This window comes from Rhinoraja longicauda, chromosome 33 (genome assembly GCF_053455715.1).
Source record: "Rhinoraja longicauda isolate Sanriku21f chromosome 33, sRhiLon1.1, whole genome shotgun sequence".
NCBI lineage: Eukaryota > Metazoa > Chordata > Chondrichthyes > Rajiformes > Arhynchobatidae > Rhinoraja > Rhinoraja longicauda.
In genome coordinates this window covers 16173838-16194971 of record NC_135985.1, presented here as the reverse complement: position 1 = coordinate 16194971, position 21134 = coordinate 16173838, and the positions used below count along the sequence as shown (strand labels likewise).

The 21134-nt window shown below is 40.1% G+C and overlaps 1 protein-coding gene across 1 annotated transcript in view; it reads left to right on the top strand.

Annotated features, from left to right (window-relative positions):
- spg11 (SPG11 vesicle trafficking associated, spatacsin) overlaps positions 1-21134 on the top strand; it is a 120381-nt gene that overhangs the window by 19976 nt on the left and 79271 nt on the right. Inside the window, exons 8-13 of the mRNA XM_078427250.1 lie at positions 3906-4041; positions 5905-6060; positions 10014-10201; positions 12280-12456; positions 13571-13642; positions 17112-17230. Coding sequence (XP_078283376.1) covers positions 3906-4041; positions 5905-6060; positions 10014-10201; positions 12280-12456; positions 13571-13642; positions 17112-17230 — 848 coding nt within the window. The remainder of the gene's footprint in view (positions 1-3905; positions 4042-5904; positions 6061-10013; positions 10202-12279; positions 12457-13570; positions 13643-17111; positions 17231-21134) is intronic.

Below are 21134 nucleotides of genomic sequence, written 5' to 3'. Positions count from 1 at the left end.
GCACTATTTTCTGCTTTTTACCTCTGGTTTCTTAGAAGTTTTGGCATGTCACCAAATTCGCTGACAAACTTCTACAGATATACTTTAGAAAGTAGCCTAACAGGTTCATTGTGGTCTGGTGTGGAAATTTCAAGAGTTTGCAGAGAGTGGTGGATTTGCCCTGGTCCTCTGTACCATCGAAAGCACCTACATGAGACACTGCCTCAAAAAGGCAGCATCCATCATCAAGGATCCCCGCCTTCCTATCATGACCTGTTCTCGGTGCTACCATTACATCTATCGAGTACTTGAACTGACCTCCACATCCTTAATCCAATCTTGCCAATGGAATGCCAAAAAATCACCTCTTGCTCTCTCATGGGCTTGTTTTCGAATTGTGTATTTATGCACTCGTGTAATTTTTTATTTTTTATTTATTTATTTTTTAAAAATATTTTTATTAAAAGTACGGTAAATTACAATAATACAACAGATATATCTTAATACATTTTTTATACCGCTTCATTTTTTTGAGCTTTAAGAAAAAGATAGAAGTAAAGAAGTAAAGAAAGAAAGTGCGCAAGAGTCGTGAAGTGCAAGAGAGTGTTGGGAAAAGAAAGCCCCTTGGAAAAGAAGTTAGAGAAGGAAGTAAAGTAAGAAAGTAGACCCTAGAAAAGAAAGAAAAAAAAAAAAAAAAAAAAAAAGGGGTAGAAACAATCGCTCTATTATAACATTAAACTCCGCAGGAAGGGGACTACCAACCAAGTCTGTTTTGTTGTTTTACCTCCCGTTACCAGGTCCTGATACCATTTATTTATTTATTTCTTTGTAAAATTACTATTGCACCTCATGCTTGTAATAGGTCCAAAAACGTAGACCACGTCTTTTGGAATTGGTCTGCTTTACCCGCTAAGAGGAATCTCATCTCTTCCAAATGTAGTGTTTCAAACATATTTGATATCCACATTTTTATTGTTGGTGTGGGCGCATTTTTCCAGAATTTCAGTATGAGCTTTTTTCCCATTATTAGCCCGTAATTAAATAAATTCTTCTGAAACACGTTTAATTCAGGGTTACCTTCCGATATTCCAAAAATGATCCATTCTGGTTTTGGTACCAGTTTTATTTTGATTAATTTTGAAAAAATATCAAATATTTCATACCAGAATTTTTGGATTTTTGTACAAAAAACAAAAGAATGCGCTATAGTAGCTTCTTGACACAGACATTTATCACAAATTGGTGAAACATTCGGGAAGATTTTATTTAATTTAGTTTTTGAATAATATAATCTATGTAATGTTTTGAATTGGATGAGCGTATGTCGTACGTTGATCGAACATTTATGCACCTGTAGTGAATGATTATCCCAACTCTCTTTTGAAATTTTTATAGCTAAATCTTGTTCCCAGTCTCTTCTAATTCCATCTGTTGTGGGTATTGCTATGTTTAAAATGATATTATATAAATACGATATTAGATTAGCTGATTCCGCCTTTGTCTTCATTGCTTCATCCAGTAAGTCGGAAGGCATATTATAATAATCTTTTGTATATTTTTTCAGATAATCACGAATTTGAAGATATTTAAAATATTGTTTATTTTTCAAATTATATTTCAGTTGTATTTGTTGAAATGATAGTAATTTTCCCAATTCATACAAATCTTCGAGCGATTTGATTCCCATTTTTTTTTTGCAGTCTTTTTCTTTTCACTACTTTGTAGTTGTATGTTTGTATGTTTAATTTATATATGATTTGTGTCTTGTGTGTATGGTGCTGCTGCAAGCAAGATGGTTATTGTACCTGTACTTCAGTGTACTTGTGCATATGACAATACATTTGACAAGAAACAATAGACAACAAGTGGTAAGAATCTGACCTCCCTTTGCATTGACATCCAGGGCATGATCTGCTGTCTACATTTGTGCTGTGGCATCTCTTGGATTTGCCCACCATGAGCTTCCAGTGTTTCACTGTGTTGGTGGTCAAAGGTGTTGCACATGATAGAAAAGACCTGAACAGTGTTATGGGAGAGGGTGTGTTGGAGAAAGATTTGCGTGGGGAGTTGCAGTGGATGTGTAAAGGAGGAATGAGGATTGCACAGGTGGCGATGGATTGAGATGGAATCAGCAATTTCACCCCAGGGTATTGTGTTCTAACTTTGGTTTGGACACACCTCAATATCATTTGCTGCCCTAACTCCACAGAAACCTATTTCATTTTAATTTTTTTAATCTATTAATTTCTCTTATGAGTTGACCCCCTGCGTCTACAGTGCTTGCAAGAGGGTTTTTGATATCTGTTCTGTGACAAAGTTCTTCCTGGTATCTGTATCATTGCACCATGGCTTTGCTTAGACTTTACATGTGACCCTCTGGTCCTGGTTTTCCACCACCCCATGTATATCCTTTGAGACCAGTGTAGTTTTATTAAATAGCAACTTGTATTTTATCTATTCCCTTAGACACACAAGAAGTAATAAAGAACATTTAAAAAGAAATGAAGCCTGAGTCATGGTGTAAACGTTGGGGCAGGTTTGATGAAAGGGCGTTTTTTTTTGTTCAAAAGTGGAACTAGGATGGGATCAGAAGGTTTTGGGATGGGTGCCATGAACAATAACTCCAGAGGAGCCATTTTAACTACCATCTTTAAGATGCACCGTAAGATTAAAGGAGGCTAGAAAAATGAATAGTTAATCCCAGACATTTCCCAGGGGGATCTGATAACACAGAAGAATCTTTACTTTTTGGAGAGAGGATTGTACAAGATTAGAAGTTGTAACTCTTCATGAATTTCCTGTCTACCCTGCCACTCATGTTATTGTTTCCCAGCTCGGTACTGAGACAATATATGAGCTATGATTAATTAAAGGACTTTATTTCCTGATACTGTTATCATGAACCATGTCAGCAGTTATAGTAGAGCCCCATAAGTAATGAAGCTGGCTGCACTCTCAAGCATTGGCAGGCAGCTGGTTTTAATTTACTTTAAAATACACTGTTCATTTATTATTTTAATAAAAATGTAAAATATATGAAACCATGAATTTTCGTAGGAAGTATGAGACTCCAGAGGAGAATATCACAGAGCTTGGATGTGTTCAGATGGGGATAATGCCAGGAGAATAGTCATCAGTCAGATGCTTATAAAAGTGCTGAATGGGACCAAACAATATTGATAGGAATGATGGAAATTTGATGGCAGGAAGTCAGTGCTAAACCCAAGGCATTTTAATCGATAGATAAAACAAAGAGGAAAATAAATGTTGGACACTGTTGGAGGAGATGGCACAGTGGTGTGGCTGGTAGAGCTGCTGCCTCACAGCTCCAGAGACCCAGGTTCGATCCTGACCTCGGGTGCCGTCTTTGTGGAGTTTGCATCTTCTCCCTGTGATGACATGGGTTTACTCTGGGTGGTTGGTTTCTTCCCACATTCCAAAGACTTGTGGGTTAAATGGCCGTTGTAAATTACCCCTAGTTTGTCGGGAGTGGATGAGAAAGTGGGAAAACATAGCACTGAAAGGGTGATCGATGGCCGGTGTGGGCTGAAGGGCGTGTTTCCATGCTGTATTTTATAAATCTGTTTAAAAAAAAAAAGGGACGTTAAAGCCAAGAAAGAATCATAGTGTGAAACAGTGGCACGCTTTATTCTTAACACAGTGTGTACAAAGACAGACCTGAAGTTAGAAGTACCTAATGTGGAAATTTGAGGAGTGTGAGCAATATCAATAAAATTGAGCTACATAATTGATGGCCAGGGAAAGAGGTGCAAGGGTTTGTAGATGGTATCGTCAATCAGATGACAACCCCCAGTGACCCTGTTTCACAAGAGGCTCATCGAGTAGGTGCTGCAGTGTGATTAATGAGTGGTGATTCACAGCCTGCTAAAAGGAAATAAATAATTTGTTTCACTTGAATATCCCAGGCTGGAATTGAGAACAGACAGCTGGACACGGTGGACTTTTTCCTGAAGAGCAAAGAAAATATTTTTTCTGCTCCAGCGGCTTTTTTAAAGCAGGAAAATTCTGAAGCCATGCTCACTTCATGGGCTCAATTAAAAAGTAAGTCACCTGGAGTAAAATGCAATCTCGTCAATGTGTGGCTGATGGAATATTTACAGCAAATATATGTCACTTTTTTTTTTAAATGAACTAACTGATATCATTAATTACTTGAGGATGGAAATTAATCCTGCGTTGCATCCATTAAGCAGATGAAGGAGTAATTTAGGCGTGTTGCACACTGAAATTTGTCTCCATTGACGTCATTAAATTGCAGAAACAAATTTCAGAATTATCACATACACCAGAGGGCAAATCTCTATCTGTGTTATCAATTGTAGGATAGATGTACTTAATTAAATTTGCTAAAGTTTAATTTGAGTGAAACTTCATGAGATGGTGACACTGATGTGGAGCTGGCATTCTATGCATCTGTTTGTTTTGGGTTGTAAGATACAGCATCGAAACAGTCCTTTCAGCCCATCAAGACCACTCCGACCATTGACCACCCACCCGTTCATATTAGTTTTATGTTATCCCACTTTTCCATCCACTCCCTACACACACTAGCGGTAAATTACAAAGGCCAATTAACGTACAAACCTTTGGCACGTATTTGAGATGTGGCAGGAAACCGGAGCACTTGGAGAAAACCCACACGGTCACAGAGAATTTGCAAACACCTCACAGACAGCACCCGTGGTCAGGATTGAACCTGGGCATCTGGTGTTGTGAAGCATCAGCTCCACCAGCTCCGCCACTGTGCTGCCATGGTCATGTTCTGGCCTCCCTTGTCCACACCCCGGTGTGGAAATGCTAAGCACACTGGAGGTCACATGGTGCTGCAGTGAGTCCAACAGTGATTTTTGATTGTAACAGGTTAAGACGCACTTCATATCTGGCCCCTCAGCTTTATGCTAGCTGTATATGGCATATCTGGAGCAGCCACATTCATTTGAATGGAGTCCCCCAAAGTGATGTTCTATTACTTTAGAAAACATGGTTTCCACCCTGCTGTTGAAAATGGATCACTCACGCATGTCTCCTCTATGTCCCGTAGTTCTGATCTCGCTCCCCCCCCCCCCCCCCCCCCCAGATGGAACAAGGATAGAGTCCCCTGGTCCTCACCTTTTATTCCACCAGCCACCAACACATCATTCTCCAACATTTTTGCCACCTTCAATATGATCCCACCACCAGTCACGTCTTCCTAACTTTACCCCTTTCTGCCTTCTGTAGAGATCATTCGCTCTGCAACTCCTTGGTTCACTCATCGCTTTTCCACCCAAATCACCCACTCCTCGGGTACTTTCCCCAGCAACTGCAGGAGATGGGGTTGCAGGGGTTGCAGGGATAGATGTTAATCTATCCCTATCTCTCCTCCCTCGCATCCATTCAGGGACCCCAGCACTCCTTCCAGGTGAGGCAGAGGTTCACGTACACGTCTTCTAACCACATCTGCTGCATCCAGAGTTCCTGATGTGCCCTCTATCGGCAAGGCCAAACAGAGACTTGGTGACCCTTTAGCTGAATGCTTGCGGTCAGTCTTCCAAGGTGTACTGGATCTCCCGGTTGCTAACCACTTTAACTCCCCTTCCCATTCCCACACTGACCTTTCTGTCCTGGGTCTCCTCCATTGCCAGAGTGAGGCCACATGCACACTACACGAACGGCACCTCTAATTCCGCCACGGTAACTTACAACTCCACGGTATGAACATTTAGGTAACATCAAACCCGCCCCCTCCCTCACCATTTCTTCCCCCCATCCCCTTTAGTCTTTTCATCACTGGCCTTTATCCAACCATCTCCCTGTCCCAAACCTCCCTTACCTGTTCCTCCCTCCACAGAATGCTGCCTGATGTGTAGATTGTATCCAGCAATTTCTGTTTTTATTCAGACATTTTGTCTTTGCTTATTGCAGATGTTGAGGAAATTAAGCCAGCTTTGGACTTGCTGTGTTCAGCTATCAAGGAACACGACTCTGAAACTCAGAGCAGGCAGTTCTCTGAGCAACTTCTGAACCTTACGTTGACTTTTCTCAACAAACAAATCCAGGAGCTTCTGATGCAGCCAGGAGGTGAGATGCTTTGAGTAGTCTATGGATTATACTGAATAGATTACAGTAGGCTGTCATTTATACCTAATTACTCTGTTCAAATGCAGGGAATAAAAAATGATTATGGTGAGATATTTGTTTTGTACTGATTGTGTCCTTAAAGAAGCTACTTGCACACCACACCTCATTTTGCACCATGCATCATGCAGCATGACCACTGAGGATCAAAACACCTTTGAGTCACTGCCCTTAGAGTTCCTCAACTGTTTGAGATCAATCATTACTATGATCTTGTGGATGCTCTTAGGAATGAATTGCATGTAAAATTGCAAACTGAATCTGCACATAATCATAATCATACTTTATAAGCCAAGTATGTTTTGCAACATACGAGAAATTTCATTTGCCATACAGTCATACCAATAAAAAGCAACAGAACGCACTAAATACATTTTAACATGAACATCCACCATAGTGACTCCTCCACATTCCTCACTGCGATGGAAGGCAAAAAAAGTTCAATCTCGTCCCTTCATTGTCCTCCCGCGGTCGGGGGCCTCGAGCCTTCCGTTGACGGGATGATCCTGACTCCTGTAGCTGGCGGTTGGGCCTTCCTCATTGGGGCGATCAAGCTCCTGCATTGGGGGGAATCTCAGCTCCCCCGCACCGAACGATCGACCCTGGGTCGGGGCTAGTCGAACCTTTCGCGTTGTTTGGAGCTCCCAATATCCGTCTCTACCCGTGATTGTAAGCTGCTCGGTGGTGGTCCGCAGGCCGCGGTTGGAGCTTCGATCTCGGGCAAGGGGTCGCACGCTCTGATGGTAAGTCCATGTCCCCACCGTGGCTCAAAGTCAGTCCCGAGCAAGGTCTCCAGCTCCATGATGTTAGGCCGCAGAGCGACCGGAGATACGATCCGGAAAACAATCGCATCGCTGGCAAGGTAAGAGATTGGGGAAAAAAAGTTTCCCCCGACCCCTCCCCCCCACCACCCCCCAGATAAAACAAACCAGGGAACATTAACGCATATTTTTAAAACACACTAAAAATAACAAAAAAACCCGAAGAAGACAGACAGACTGTAGATGGGGCTGCCATCGCGGCGCCACAATATTTCACAGCCTGCCGGACACTAACAGAATCTCTCACTGGTTCATCAGCAAGCTTATTTATTTTTCAATAACTGAGTTGGTACATTGATGATGTGTTTGATTCCTCAAATTGATGTGTTTGATTCCTCAAATTGGAGCAATTTATCGGAAAGTGTAAATTTAATAGAATTTACACTTTCCGATAAATTGCTCCAATTTCATGGGTTTTAAAACTCAAACCTCTTTAAAGATTAAAATTTGATTGGCAATTTCATAATTTACTTTAATGCAGTAAAATAACCCAGGGTACCTTAGAGCAATATTATCAATCAGCATTTCACTGCAATGAAAGTGATAACTTATTAGAAGGCATTTTTAGAAAAGATTACTTTATTCAGAATTAATGATGTTTGGAGTAAGGAAGGAGAGTTTTGGCACCATGCGTGGTGTAATGCATTATGGTGTTTGTGCTCAGCATTTGACAAATGTAAGGAAGTCTCAATTAATTGAGCTTTCTTTATAAAAAAAAAGCTATTCCATTTTGTTTTAATATTAATTATGCTGTTCAATGATCAACTGAATTGAACATATAATACAAGCAAGCGAACTAAGCCAACGGAGGTTGGAAAGGACTCCATTAACACCACTGATGATTGAAGATCCTCTGTTTAGAGTAATGTTTAGATTTATTGGAATATTTATACGCTGCTTTATAAATTATTGACAGAGATTTACATGTATTTTCTTATATTTTTTGTTTTGAGTATTTCCTTGCTGCTTAGTAAAACTGAATTCATACGCTCATTGGAACTGTCACAAAATGAAGCATTTATTATTGGGCCATTGGGCCCAAACCTCTCCTGCATCGATCCAGCACCCTCTCCTCCCCCACTCTTCCCTAACCCCTCCCCCCCACTCACCCACTCCATCCACCCTCAACCCCCCTTATCCCCCCTCCTCCCACCCACTCCACCCCCCCTCAACCCTCCTTGTCCTCCCCCCCCCCCCCCCCCCCTCCTCACCCACTCCATCCCCTCTCAACCCCCCTTAAAACTCCCCCGGGGCTGGGGGAGGACGAGGGGGAGGGGAAAGGGGAGAGGGAGCCACTCATCCTGGGCCCGGGTGGTCATCGCGTCGGCCAGCAGCAGGGGAGCGCTTTCCCTTCCCCCCTCCGAGCGCGAACCCTCCCACAACTGCGCACGTGCGGATGCGCCGGCCATCTTATGTTAGTATTAGACCCACGGGCCCCAACAGCGCAGGCGCGGACCCATTGGGTTCGCATTGTGACGTCAAACACGGAGGCAGCCAATCAGGAAGCGCCGGCCCCCACGTGGCGGGAGGTGGTGGAGGCAATCAAATTTATTAAAGTTTAAAAAGTGATTTTTTAAAAAAGTTTAAAAAGTGAACAACTTTTAAAATATAACAACCATTTTAACCGCAGGCCAATGGTGAGTAAGGTGGGCCTACAATTGTTGCGCTATCGTGTACCGTTTTGGCTGTATATCGTGTACGCGCAAACACACAAGATGAGAGTTTTATATATATAATATAATATAATATGTATATTATATTATGTAATATAATATAATGTAATATTATATATTATATAATTATATAATATTATAATATATATTATATAATAATTAATATAATATTATGTTTTATATATATATATATATATATATATAAGATAGTGCCATGCCCACTTCTCCAATTTCATTTTCTGTCTTTTCTTCGCCCTTTGTATATCCCTTTTCAGAATATCTAATCTGCTTTTAAACAACAATATATTTTCTGCTTTTTGATGTTCTTGTCAGAATCCTGCGTGCATTTTTATTTGTTTGTCAGTATAATAGATAATCCCTTGTCAGTTTTGTTTTCACTTCATACAGATATATCAGTTCATCCAAAATTCTGCTTCCAAAATATGTCCCATCCTGCTCCAAGTTTTGCCCCAGGTCTCCCTGTGCCTGAAATTAAACATCATTAAAACCCTCCATGGCCATGTTTGCCTTATCTCTATATTTAGTGTCCTGTCATCACTCTTCTTTACTCCATTATTAATAGACTTGTCTTTTGATTTACGACGCCATATCCTAGAATTCCCATTCACGAGAATTCTACCTCCTGCTATTTTATAGTGGCACTCTTTCCAATAGCTCCGGTTTCTATTAAGAATCAAATTTTGTGTTGGTATTTCTTATTTCACCTTTCTTATTACAAACATTCCATATTTCCAAGTGCATGTGAACCTGCACTTAACTGCTCGTTTAATGACCTTTCCTGTGTTATCAGTCACACTTGGTGAAGTTTTCTATTTCGGTATACGAAGACTTCAAATATTATCAATTTTTATGTTTTTTGAAATTACTTAAGCAGATCCAAAGGATTTCAGCTGCAGCTACTGGGGAACTCTGCTGTTCATATTACAAAACCAGAACTGCTGGAAAAATTAAAGAAATTCTGGAAAAATTCTGAAGATGGCAACTCTTTGTGTGCTATTTCAGAAAAGGATCTGCTAGGAGCCGTTTCACTCTTTTGTTAATGATTCTATGCAAATATAGTGTGATGTGACTGGATAGAACACAGAACAAGCTATTCATTGCATCTCGGTAGACATGACAATAATAAACTATGCTAAACAAAACTAAACTGTTTGATTGCAAATAAAATAATTTGGTTGCAGTTCCTTTAGAAAGTTCTTGCTGTGATGGTACTCCCATGATCGTGTTGCATTGGGAATTGGAATATTCCAACTCACCAGCGATAAATGGGACAGCATTATTCCAGTTAGAATGAAGTGTTGTTTCTGGTTGACGTTTCTTTGGCATTTATTATAAATCACTGTCCTATTCCATTGCAATAAACATCTTTGTACATCTTCAGAACTGGATGAGCACAAGCAGAAATGTGTGGACTATCTCACTGGCTATATTATCAAGCTCCGTAAATTTATGAAGAAGTACCCGCATAAACCACCAAGGGAGAGTGTCTCTGATGGGTGTCAGGATGAAGAAAATACTTTACCAGATGTTAATCAAGTTTATGGGAAGTGGAATAGTCTCAATACCAATGTAAGTACCCAGATGTGTAATCGGTTAACTTGGGATATGTTTTAAACTAACTGCCAAGTGTACAGTACATGAACAGGCCATGCAGTCCAGCTGGTGTACATGGGCATTTCTGTTCCTTACTGACCTTTCTCCCACCTGTCCTCAACTTACCCTGACAACGTATCCTTACGGTTTGTTCTGAAGCAGAAAATGCAGATAGGCAGCATCTGTGGAAAGCAAATAGGTTAATGTTTCAGGTTGGAGCTGGGAAAAACTGGTAATAGTTTATGAGTCATGTATAAACCTCCAGCAAGAGCTTGGACATGGAAAGAATCACTGACGTAAACGTGATCCATTGGAAGATGTGTCTGGGAGTTAATAATGAGAAATAAAGCATCACAAATTTTGAAAACATTTTTTTTCAAAGTAGAAGATACTCAGAACAGCCCAATAATAATAAGTATGATCATGAGCAAAGGCAGGGACTTAAAACAATTGGACAGATGGACTGTAATATGGGGAAATTAGAGGTTTTCATAAATACTTGGAACAGAATTAGGCCATTCTGCCCATCGTCTACGCCATTCAATTATGGCTGATCTATCTTTCCCTCTCAATCCCATTCTCCTGTCCTCCCCATAACCCTGGACACCCTTACTGATCACAAATCTGTCAATCCCCGCCTTAAAATATTCATTGACTTAGCCTCCACAGCCGTCTGTGGCAATGAATTCCACAGATTCACCATCCACTGAATAAAGAAATTCCTCCTCATCCCCTTTCTAATGGTATGTCCTTTTATTCTGAGTCTATGGCCCCTGGTCCAAATCTCTTGCACTAGTGGAAACATCCTCTCCACATTCACCAATTGTTCTACTTTGGTATGATGAATAAAACAGCAAACATTTTTTTAAGTGAAGAAAAGGTACAGAATGTTGAATCTTTGTACACAAAATAGAAAGTTAGCAGGCAGACATAGCAAATAATTACAAAGGCAACTGGAATGTTGGCCTTTATTGAAAAAGGTATGGAGTATAAAAGTAGAATAGGTTTTCTGCAACTATAGAGGACTAGGTTAGACCAGACCAGGAAAACTGCATTCGGATTTGGTCCGTCAAAATTCCTTCTTTAATGAGGAATAGGCTTACTTTGGAGGCAGTTCAGAGATGATTTGCTAGGTTGATTCAGAAGAGCTTAAGAAAAAGAAACTGAAATAAGGCTCCAAAAGACGTACAGGTATGTAGGTTAATTGGCTGGGTAAATGTAAAAATTGTCCCTAGTGGGTGTAGGATAGTGGTAATGTGCGGGGATCGCTGGGCGGCACGGACTTGGAGGGCCGAAAAGGCCTGTTTCCGGCTGTATATATATGATATGATATGATATGATGATAAGGCTATGTCTCCCTGCTTTGCCATTCAACAGGATTACAGCTGATCCTTTTCTATATCACCGTCCTACACTCACCCAGAGACCTTCTTACCTTTAATATCTGGAAATCCATTGATGTCTGCCTTGAATATATTCAGTGACCACATTTCCTTGTTGTGTAATGAGGATAAGCTGAACAGGCTGGGCTTTAACTCATTGGAGTTCAGAAACATTGGAGGAACTTAAGATTTCTAGCAGCTTGCTAGGGTAATTGCAAAGATTTTGCCTCAAGAATGTCCAGTATTACAGGGAATCGTGTCACAATATTTAAAGCATGGATGAGGTAGGATTCTCCTTTCTTTCAGCGAACCGTAGAGGCAGTGTCAGTGAATATATTTAAGGCTGAGATAAATTGTTGGACTTTAGGAGAGTCAAGTGTTATGGGAAAACTGGCAGGAAATTGGAGCTGAGGCTCTGACCAGCTCAACCGTGATCTTATTGATTACAGAGCATGCTCAGGGGACCATGTGACTCTTGCTCCTGTTTCTTAATTTCTTTTGCACACAGGTTGAACTCGAATAATAATTTCAAAGCGTATATCTTTTTTTTTCCCAGCAAGAATTAATTTATTTTAAACGGGTTAATGTGTGTTAAATTGTGATGGGAATGTCTAGGATTTCATCTGTGATAAGAATATTTTTAAATTTGTATTATCCTTTAACCTTTTGCAGGAAATTATTCGTGACGCGATACTGAATAATCAGATTCCCCGAGCTCAGGGATATTTCCGTGCCCAACAAAAACCAACAAAGAATTTGAACAAACTCATGCAGGCTGGTTTATCTCTGACTTATGATTGCCTCTTAAAAAAAGACTTGCAGGAAGCTAAGAAACTTCTAAGGAACATGGTAATTACAGAAGTACTGGAAATAAAAATACGTGTTAACTCAGTTCGGTTGCATGATATATTGACAAGAATAGTTTGGAAAATAAATATATCGTAGAATTCACTATATGATTTAATGTTCTTTATCAGACAAATGTGGTCAAGAAACTTGCATCGGTTAATTTGTATGTTTTCATTTGCAAAGCTTTGATAGTCAATGGAGATGTTTTTGTTTTTAGCATATTTTTCTTTTCCATTGATTTGTTTCTATGTTCTTGGGGTGCTGGAACTCCTGGCAATGCTGGCAATTTATTACTATGTCTCTCAGCCCCTCACGGAGGGGGCAATGGTGGATCTGGAGTCACATTAGACTCTGGATGGTGGATTTTCTTCACTGAAGACTTGAGTGAACTAGATGGGTTTTGACGGCAGTCTAGTAGTTTGGGGTAACCATCACTGAGGCTATTTATCATGTTTTCTGGGCAGATTTTATTTAATGGCTTGAAATTTAAAATCCTTGGGTGTCAACATTCATGCCTATGGATCACATCCTGAACTTTGGGTGCCAATGCACTAGTCTAACAATTACATTACTCTGACCCTCTCCTTTCCCTCACTCCTGATGTAAATTGACGATTTCAGATTATGTCCACATTTTTTTTTCTTATTTCTGAAGCCTTTCCTTCCTGCACTACTGCAGTGATACACAGAGGCACTTCATTTTATTTCCTGCTAAGGAAGGGCACATTTTATCTTCTGTGATCTTGCATAGGTATTGTCTTTCCTATTCTTTGAATAACCTACAGCTCTTTTGAGCAGACGGCTTGTGTACTTCAAGGTCTAAAGGTGGCAGCTAAGATAAATGCTGTCTCACACAGTAAAGAACCAAGCTATTAACCCGGGTTATCATTCTCTGCAAGTCACCACAGGGAGTTGTTTACTGTACACCAGACAGCCGGAGTATTTCCTCATAGTCACTAAAACAAGACAGCTTATCATAATTTGCTGCAGATGTGATTTGTGAGCTGCAAATTATAGGATTATGGGAGCATGTTGCTTGGGCTGGGGAAAGAAGTATTTGGGGATTGATTTGATCTGTTTTTAATAATGGAATCCGTTATCCTCTTTAATTTTAGGGATTTGACGTGAAGAAAGAACTACATCGTATCTGTTTTTACACAGCTGATCGAGACCTTCGAGATTTCCTGGTAGGGTATCTGATTTACAGGGTCATTTCTAAACATCTCATTTAACCATTTCGAATACAATAATTCCTTTTTGCCGGTCTTATTTGTGACGGTGAACTGATGGTGTTGCAACTTCAGGGATAGGGCGCTGAGTAGTTTTTATTTTCCCTTCGCATTGCTGAACAACGCCACTCCAATTATACCTCACGCTGCCTTGGCAAGGCCAGCAGCATAATCAAGGATTCGCACCCTGGACACTCCCTCTTCTTCTCTCTCCCATCGGGCAAAAGGTAGAGAAGTGTGAAAATGCACAGATTCAGAGACAGTTTCTTCCCAGCTGTTATCGGGCAACTGAACCATCCTACCGCAACTAGAGAGCAATCATGAACTACTATCTACCTCATTGGTGACTCTTGGACTATCTTTGATTGGGCTTTACTGGCTTTATCTTGCACTAAATGTTACTCACGTTATTTCCTTCATCATGTATCTACACTGTGAATGGCTCGATTGTAATTGGATATTGTTTTTCTGCTGACTGGTTAGCACGCAACAAAAGCTTTTCACTGTACCTCGATACACGTGACAATAAACTAAACTAAACTCATGCAGGGACCCAGTTCAGTACGGTTGGCAATACGATTCCACCTAGTTAGTCATTTATTCCTGTTTAAGCCGAAGAGAAGGATGTGTGACAACCCATACACTATTCTGCATGGAATGCAAACAAGGAAGAACTCTATTTGTCTCATTTCTCTCATTGTCTCGTTGCTTCTACAAGCGCACGGGACAGGTTCAGAATACTTGTACACAATCAAAGGCCATTTGGTCTCTCAAGTTGCTCCACCATTTAATATTTACAACATCAACTCAGCTTCCCTGTCTATCCACGGATACCTTTCACCCCTTTGTCTGTCTTGTGCCTGATTTAACTGGACTGTAATTAAATACAGTGTTACGTATTATTAACTGTTAGACTTGTCGAGCATTTCCTGTAAGTGCTCCGCCTGGTTTGCGAGGAAAAAATAGAGAGAAGATAACTAATATTTCCCTATGGTTGTCAGGAATGTAGACCCTAAAATATATATTGTGGTGGGTCTGGACGCAGTAGGAATCAGGCAAGACACCAGGTAGGTATTAACAGTAATTTTAATGCATCAACAGAACATCCACACTCTCCTCAGTCTCAAGCATGAGTTATCTCACCAGCCCCTTCAGGCAAACCACGTAGCACTAGTCCCTTCCCCAGCCCTGTCCAACCTGTGCCGAGGGGGATGATCCAGGGAGTGGTCTAATCCATGGGTACCGCCGCAATATATTTAAAAGTGATTCTTTGAAAACGCAGATTAAAAACTATAATCATAGTCCCTTTTAACATTTCTATCATTTATATATTTTTCTATTAACGCCCAACATCCCACAGTGTCTCAGGCTGTCCAGTTTCCCTTTTTCCGTAATATTGCCCAATATGTGAAATGTGGGATCCACTGTGATGGATGTTTGTTAACTTCTATGTGGTTGTGTGTCTTGTTGCTTTTCACTTAGTATGGCTGTATGGTCACTCAAATTCAAATCAAATTCCTCATATGTTGCAAAACATACTTGGTTAATAAAGTATGATTATGATGAAATTTCACTGTACATTGGTACAGTGGTACATTGTTACATGTGACAATAAACTGACATTGAACCTTGAAATCTTGTAATACAAGTAACAGTGGCCTGCGTCTGACCTCTCTTGTAAATACTGTCAACCTCTTTGCCAGTAGATCACGACTTCTTGGAATGGCTTGAAAGAGATAGTCATCCCATTAGCACATCCTTCATTTATGTTATAAATAAAAAGTAAAAATAAAGTGTGAATGATGTTGTCTTAATGAGGAGTCTGCCTCTTCCAAGGTCATAACAAAAGTCTTCCCACTTCATCAGTGCTCTGTACATTTATTGACATCTGCTTTATAATGCTCAGCAATTTATATAATTAGTTGATAGTTGCTTTAGGGGAGAGGAAGCTAGGAATTTTGGAAGCACTCCAGATGAATATGAGAGTAAGCTGCGGTCTAAACTGATCCTTATGATATATTTTCAAAATATTTAGATAATGAACTGAAGATGTTTACACTGCAGTGGTTTTGAAATAGAATGATTGCAGGAGAAGTCATGATTTCCCCCTATACCCAACTCCTTTCGGCTGAGTTGAATTGTGTGGAGGGTGAAGGCAATTGTTTCTTGCATCTTGTACAGTATGATTCATTTTTGAAACCACTTTGCACTGTCAAGAATGAAACATAAGTTTGGGGATAGAACCCAAGCTGATTCCAGATAGAAGTGATCCAACTTCTCTGGAACATTACTCCTTCTGACTTCAGAGAGAGTGAGTTTAGACTTTAGAGAGGTATAGCATGGAAACGGGCCCTTTGGGCCTCCGTGTCCGTGCCGACCAGTGATCACCCCGTACACTAGAACTATCCTGCACATTACAGACAATCTACAGTTTACAGAAGGCAAACCTGTATGTCTTGGAAGTGTGCAAGGGAACCAGAGCACCCGGAGAAAACTCACGCTGTCACAGGGTGAAGATACAAGCTCTGTATAGACAGCACCCCCAGTCAGGAATGAACCTGGGTCTCTGATGCTGTGAGGCAGCAACTCTACTGCTGTGCCACTGTGCTGCCCTTGTGCCGCCAATGTGCTTTTATTTAACTCTGTATAAAGTATAATTTTCATGCAGTCACAAATTGAAGGTGCAAAATATTTGGAGGTTTTGTTTAAACTACTGGACACTTCTTAACCAAGTTTGAAATTAAATGAAGCATTGAGAATAAGGACTCTACTTATATAGATGTTGAATATTCACGAATAAAAATTTTCATTGAGTAAAATGTTCAAGTTTAGTTTAGTTTAAAGATACAGCATGGAAACAGCTCCTTCGGCGCACCAAGTCCATGCTGACCATCGATCAACTATTCCCATTATTTATATTTCATCTCACTTTCGAATCCATTTCCTACACACATGGGGCAATTTTACAGAGGCCAATTAACCTATAAACCTGACAAACCGAGGTCGGGTTTGAACACGGGTCTGTGGCACTATGGGGCAGCAGCTCTACCAGCTGCTCCACTATGCTGGCCTGCCAGTGGGGTAACAAGGACACAGGGTGGCGTACAAGCACATAGGGTGGGGTACAAGCACACAGGCAAGGAGATTGGGCACTCATCAAGCTTGCCTGGTTAGATGGAGGTTTATAAACTGGAAAATCAGACATCGTAATCAGTTAAACCGAGCCGAGGATTAATATTAGCAGGCACGCTTCTTTTCTCTCTCGGATTCTGGCTCGAATTGAACAATTTAAAACAGAATTTTTTTTAAAGTGTAATTCAAGAAGCCTTTAAATAGCTTGGGCCAACTGGAAGAGTAAGAGAAGAAGTAATGAATCGAATAAAATGTTTTGGTTTTTTTTTTCTTAATGAATTCCTCTCCTTTTTAGGTGGAAAGCCTCCAGGATTATTTATCTGATGAAGAGAAAGAGATAGTGAGATTTGTTCACCTTGTAGAGAATCTGTATTCCTCCTCCACACATAGTGTGAAAACTCCCACATGTAGCAGGTAAAGTAAAAAAATGTATGATGCTCCATAGCAACCAATTGCAGCTCAGAGAAAAGTAACGATTTCTGAGTGATGGGAGAGACCAGAGAATGAATTACTGTCATAAGCACCCTCTCACTGTCTGGGAAAGAACACGGCTTGCTAAAGCTGCTGGGATTGGAGGGGCAAAATGACCCTTTCCTTTATGGTGAAGATAGACGCAAAAAGCTGGAGTAACTCAGCGGGACAGGCAGCATCTCTGGAGAGAAGGTAGAAAGTAGACTTTGGAGAGAATGGGTGACGTTTTGGGCTGAGATCCTTCTTCCTTTGTGGTGTTGCTTTCGTTTTCCATAATACTTGTGTAGGTATAGTGCAGGATGTTCTAAGAATTACATCCACCTTCTAAACTTTATGATTTGAAATGTTAGAGAATTTTTCTCTTTACAAGGCATTTCACAGGAACCTTTTTAGAATTTATTTCATTTCCTTCCTTCAGCGTTATTATTTGGATTTAGTGTTATATTAAAATACCCTGTTCTATCTATATATTTTTTGAGAATAATTTCTTATTACAACGGCATACCAAAAACATCTAGTTAGTTGCTTTGATCATCTCTAAAGGAATAGCTGGCTGGTTAGTATACTGTATTCAGCATTTTTCTTTTGTAATCCATGTAATCCATTTCACGGCATCATCCGCACATTTTATCATGCACGTGTCAGTAGTTTTCCCAAAATCAAGTAACACACGTAGGAGTAGACTACTCGGCCCCTCGAGCCAGCCCTGCCGAACAATATGATCTCTGCTGACCTGAACTCCCCTTCTGTGCCAGTTCCCCAGTGGAAGAATGCAAAGAGATTCATCAGAGCTCCAGTTATAAGAGATTGGAAGGGTTTATTCTGAATAAAACAGAATAGGAATGACCATATAGAGGTTTATGAAATAATGTAGGGTAGAGATAGGATAGATAGTCAGAATAGTTTTCCCAGACCTCTATGTCCCGCTTGTTATTGCAGGGTGCCTGTAGTACAATCCTACTGCTTGCACCTTTCATATTTCTAAGCTCTACCCATATCGTCTTGGCACACAAACCCACCTGCGTGTTCTCTCTGAGTGCTGCCTTGACAGTTTCCCTGATTAGTAGCGCAACTCCTCCGCCTCTTCTGCCTCCCACTCTGAAGATTCTGACTGCCCACACAATCTATGCCTCTCACAATCTTTAAAATTTCTATCGAGTCTCCCCATGGCTTCCCGTCTCCTGAGAAAACAATCTAACTTGCCTATCCTTGGAGGTAGTAGCTTGGGCTGTAGCTATGGATAGTATGTGGTGAGAGGAAGCTGAATCTAAATAAGCTTCTTTCCAAACTTTCCAAATGACTTTCCACATGCCATGTTATTTGCAGATAGAATAGAATGTGTGAATTTCTGATGCTGGACAAATAGTGAGGTGACTACCATGTTCTTTTGTCAATGTTATTTTGTCTATTTCTCTCTGTCTAACTGCTCCAATTCACTCATTAACCAGATAACCTTGTTTACAGTTTATTCCCCATGGTCACCCCAGTTTTAATCTATTAGAGATATTCTGTCTCCCCCACCCGCCCTGCAACTTAATCATTCTTTTGTCTCCTTCCCAGTTCAGCCAAAGGGTCTTCAAACTGAAAAAAATTGCTCTGCTTCTCTTTCTACAGATATGGCTTGATCTAAGTATTCCCAGTATTGAGTCTAAAGAGAGGTCCCGACCCAAAGCCTTGTCTGTCCACTTCCCTCCATAGATGCTGCCTGACCCACTGAGTTCTTCCAGCAGTTTTTTGCTCAAGATTCCAGCATCTGCAGTCTCTCGTGTCTCTATTCACAGTATATTCTGTTATTATTCCAGTCAAAATCTTATTTTCCATTTCTTTGTTTTTCTAATTGGAAGGATTATTTCTCTGACGGTCTGAAACTTAAGGAAGAAAATGATATTCATATTTTTTATCAAGATGCAAATCTATTCCAGCTGGAGATGTGTAGCTGGTGGATGCTTTCCAACTAAGTGAATCAATGCTAATGAACTCATTAAGCTGTACTGCTGTTATGCAAAAGCTTTTCCATTATTACAGGATAGTCATTTAACATCTGAAATATGCGATAATCATCGTTAAGTTTTCACTGTTTTATAATAAAGGTGCCATATTTATTGAATGAAAACAATCATAATATATTAGTATTATACTATACTAGTTCATTGTACACTATATCATTATTTTAGCCTTCAGATTACCAAGAGTTACGCTGCTTTTCGGCAGTGCCACAGTTTTCATCAAAACCCGATACACAGATGGTCGTCTTGAAGTGTCTTTACATAGGAGAAGCCAGAGTATTTATCATAGTGGATTCCCCCATGCTTCTCCCTTATCTCATTTTTTCCTTCCTCACTTTCTTTTTTTACAAAACTTTCATCCCATACAGCTGATGCTGCACCATACATGTGGAGAAACACCAAACATGTGAAACATGGGGGTCATACTTTTTGTACAGTTTAAAGTTTGAATATAGACACTACAGTGCTTATTAGTGTAGCACCAATGGCCTATTCCTGTTGAATATTCCTCTGGAGCATGGTTGTCATTTTCAGAGAAACAGCATGTTGCCATTTTTATCATGCTTTTTGATGAACTAATATGACCAAATTTAATAGGTTTATCTTACCTCTTCAAAGTTTATAGGTACTTTGGATTTGCTTCTAAAATGTATCGTCTAAACCATTCTATAAAATAAATATCTGCCTCTGACTATTCACTGTTGTCATCAATTAACATATTAAATATCTTGTATTTACATGTACTTGTCAGTTTTTACATTGTGGGTTTCCAGGTATCCATTTTAATATAAACCATTAATTAAGCATCTTAGTATTGCTAGTAGTTTTGTAGCTGAAAGGAAGTAATTACAACATAAACAGCTTTAAAGGGGTAGCCTTTATTACAGATAGGACATAAATAATGTAACACTGAAGAGTATACAAGCTTGGCGAGTAGATAGATCTCCACTCAACTCTTTAACTGAAGGCCGTATATGGTCCTGACTTGGGTACAACAGACAATTCATTCTGCCTAATTGATTTAAGCTTGACTTTATGCTCCCCGTGAGCTATTCATCTCACACTGTCAGTATTCTGCTCTCTGTTGTTTTATTTAGCCAACTTCTGCTTGAATATTTAAATCACCTGTTCCCTGTGAGTTGCATATTCTCACCACTCTTTGGGTAAAAAGGGTTCTCTTCTATTCCCTCTTGGATTTATTATTAATAATCCGGCAGTGATACACCCGTAGCCCCATGTTTAAGTCTTTCACACATGCAGACGTCAATAGTTGAGTTCCATTGTGTGGTGCATTCCATTTGCTGATTTCAATACTTGGTTGAATGTCTGCTTCACAATTCCTTGTCAAGAATCTGTGAGCCATGGTCCTGGCCATTTTCAAATCCACTTCTGAGTCATTTATATATTTCTTTGCAACTTTTGAGGTCGGTTCCTATTGTGGCATCAGATGGCAAAATGTTGAAAAGTTCCTTGAAGCAAAAAAGTATGCAAGAGCTTCTCTCGCCAGCTTACTGTATTTGCCCTGTGGTTATCTGTACCACGCTACAAACCACATCTCCTGTCTTTACCAAATGACCTGATCTCAGTCAAGCTGATGGGGCCTTTTCACATGTTGGAATTGGGCAATCTTGCTTGTTTCCCTGGCATTCTTAATTGTATCCAATGTGCACGTCAAACAGACAAAATTGTGAAGACAAGGCAGTGAAAATCTCCAGACATTTTGTCAAAATTGACACAACAAATGCCTATGTGTGGAGATGTATTTGGACAGAGATATTGGTTACTGGCCTGACAATGTTTTAAGGGAGATGTAGCGGAGGGTTGAATTTAGCAATGGGGAG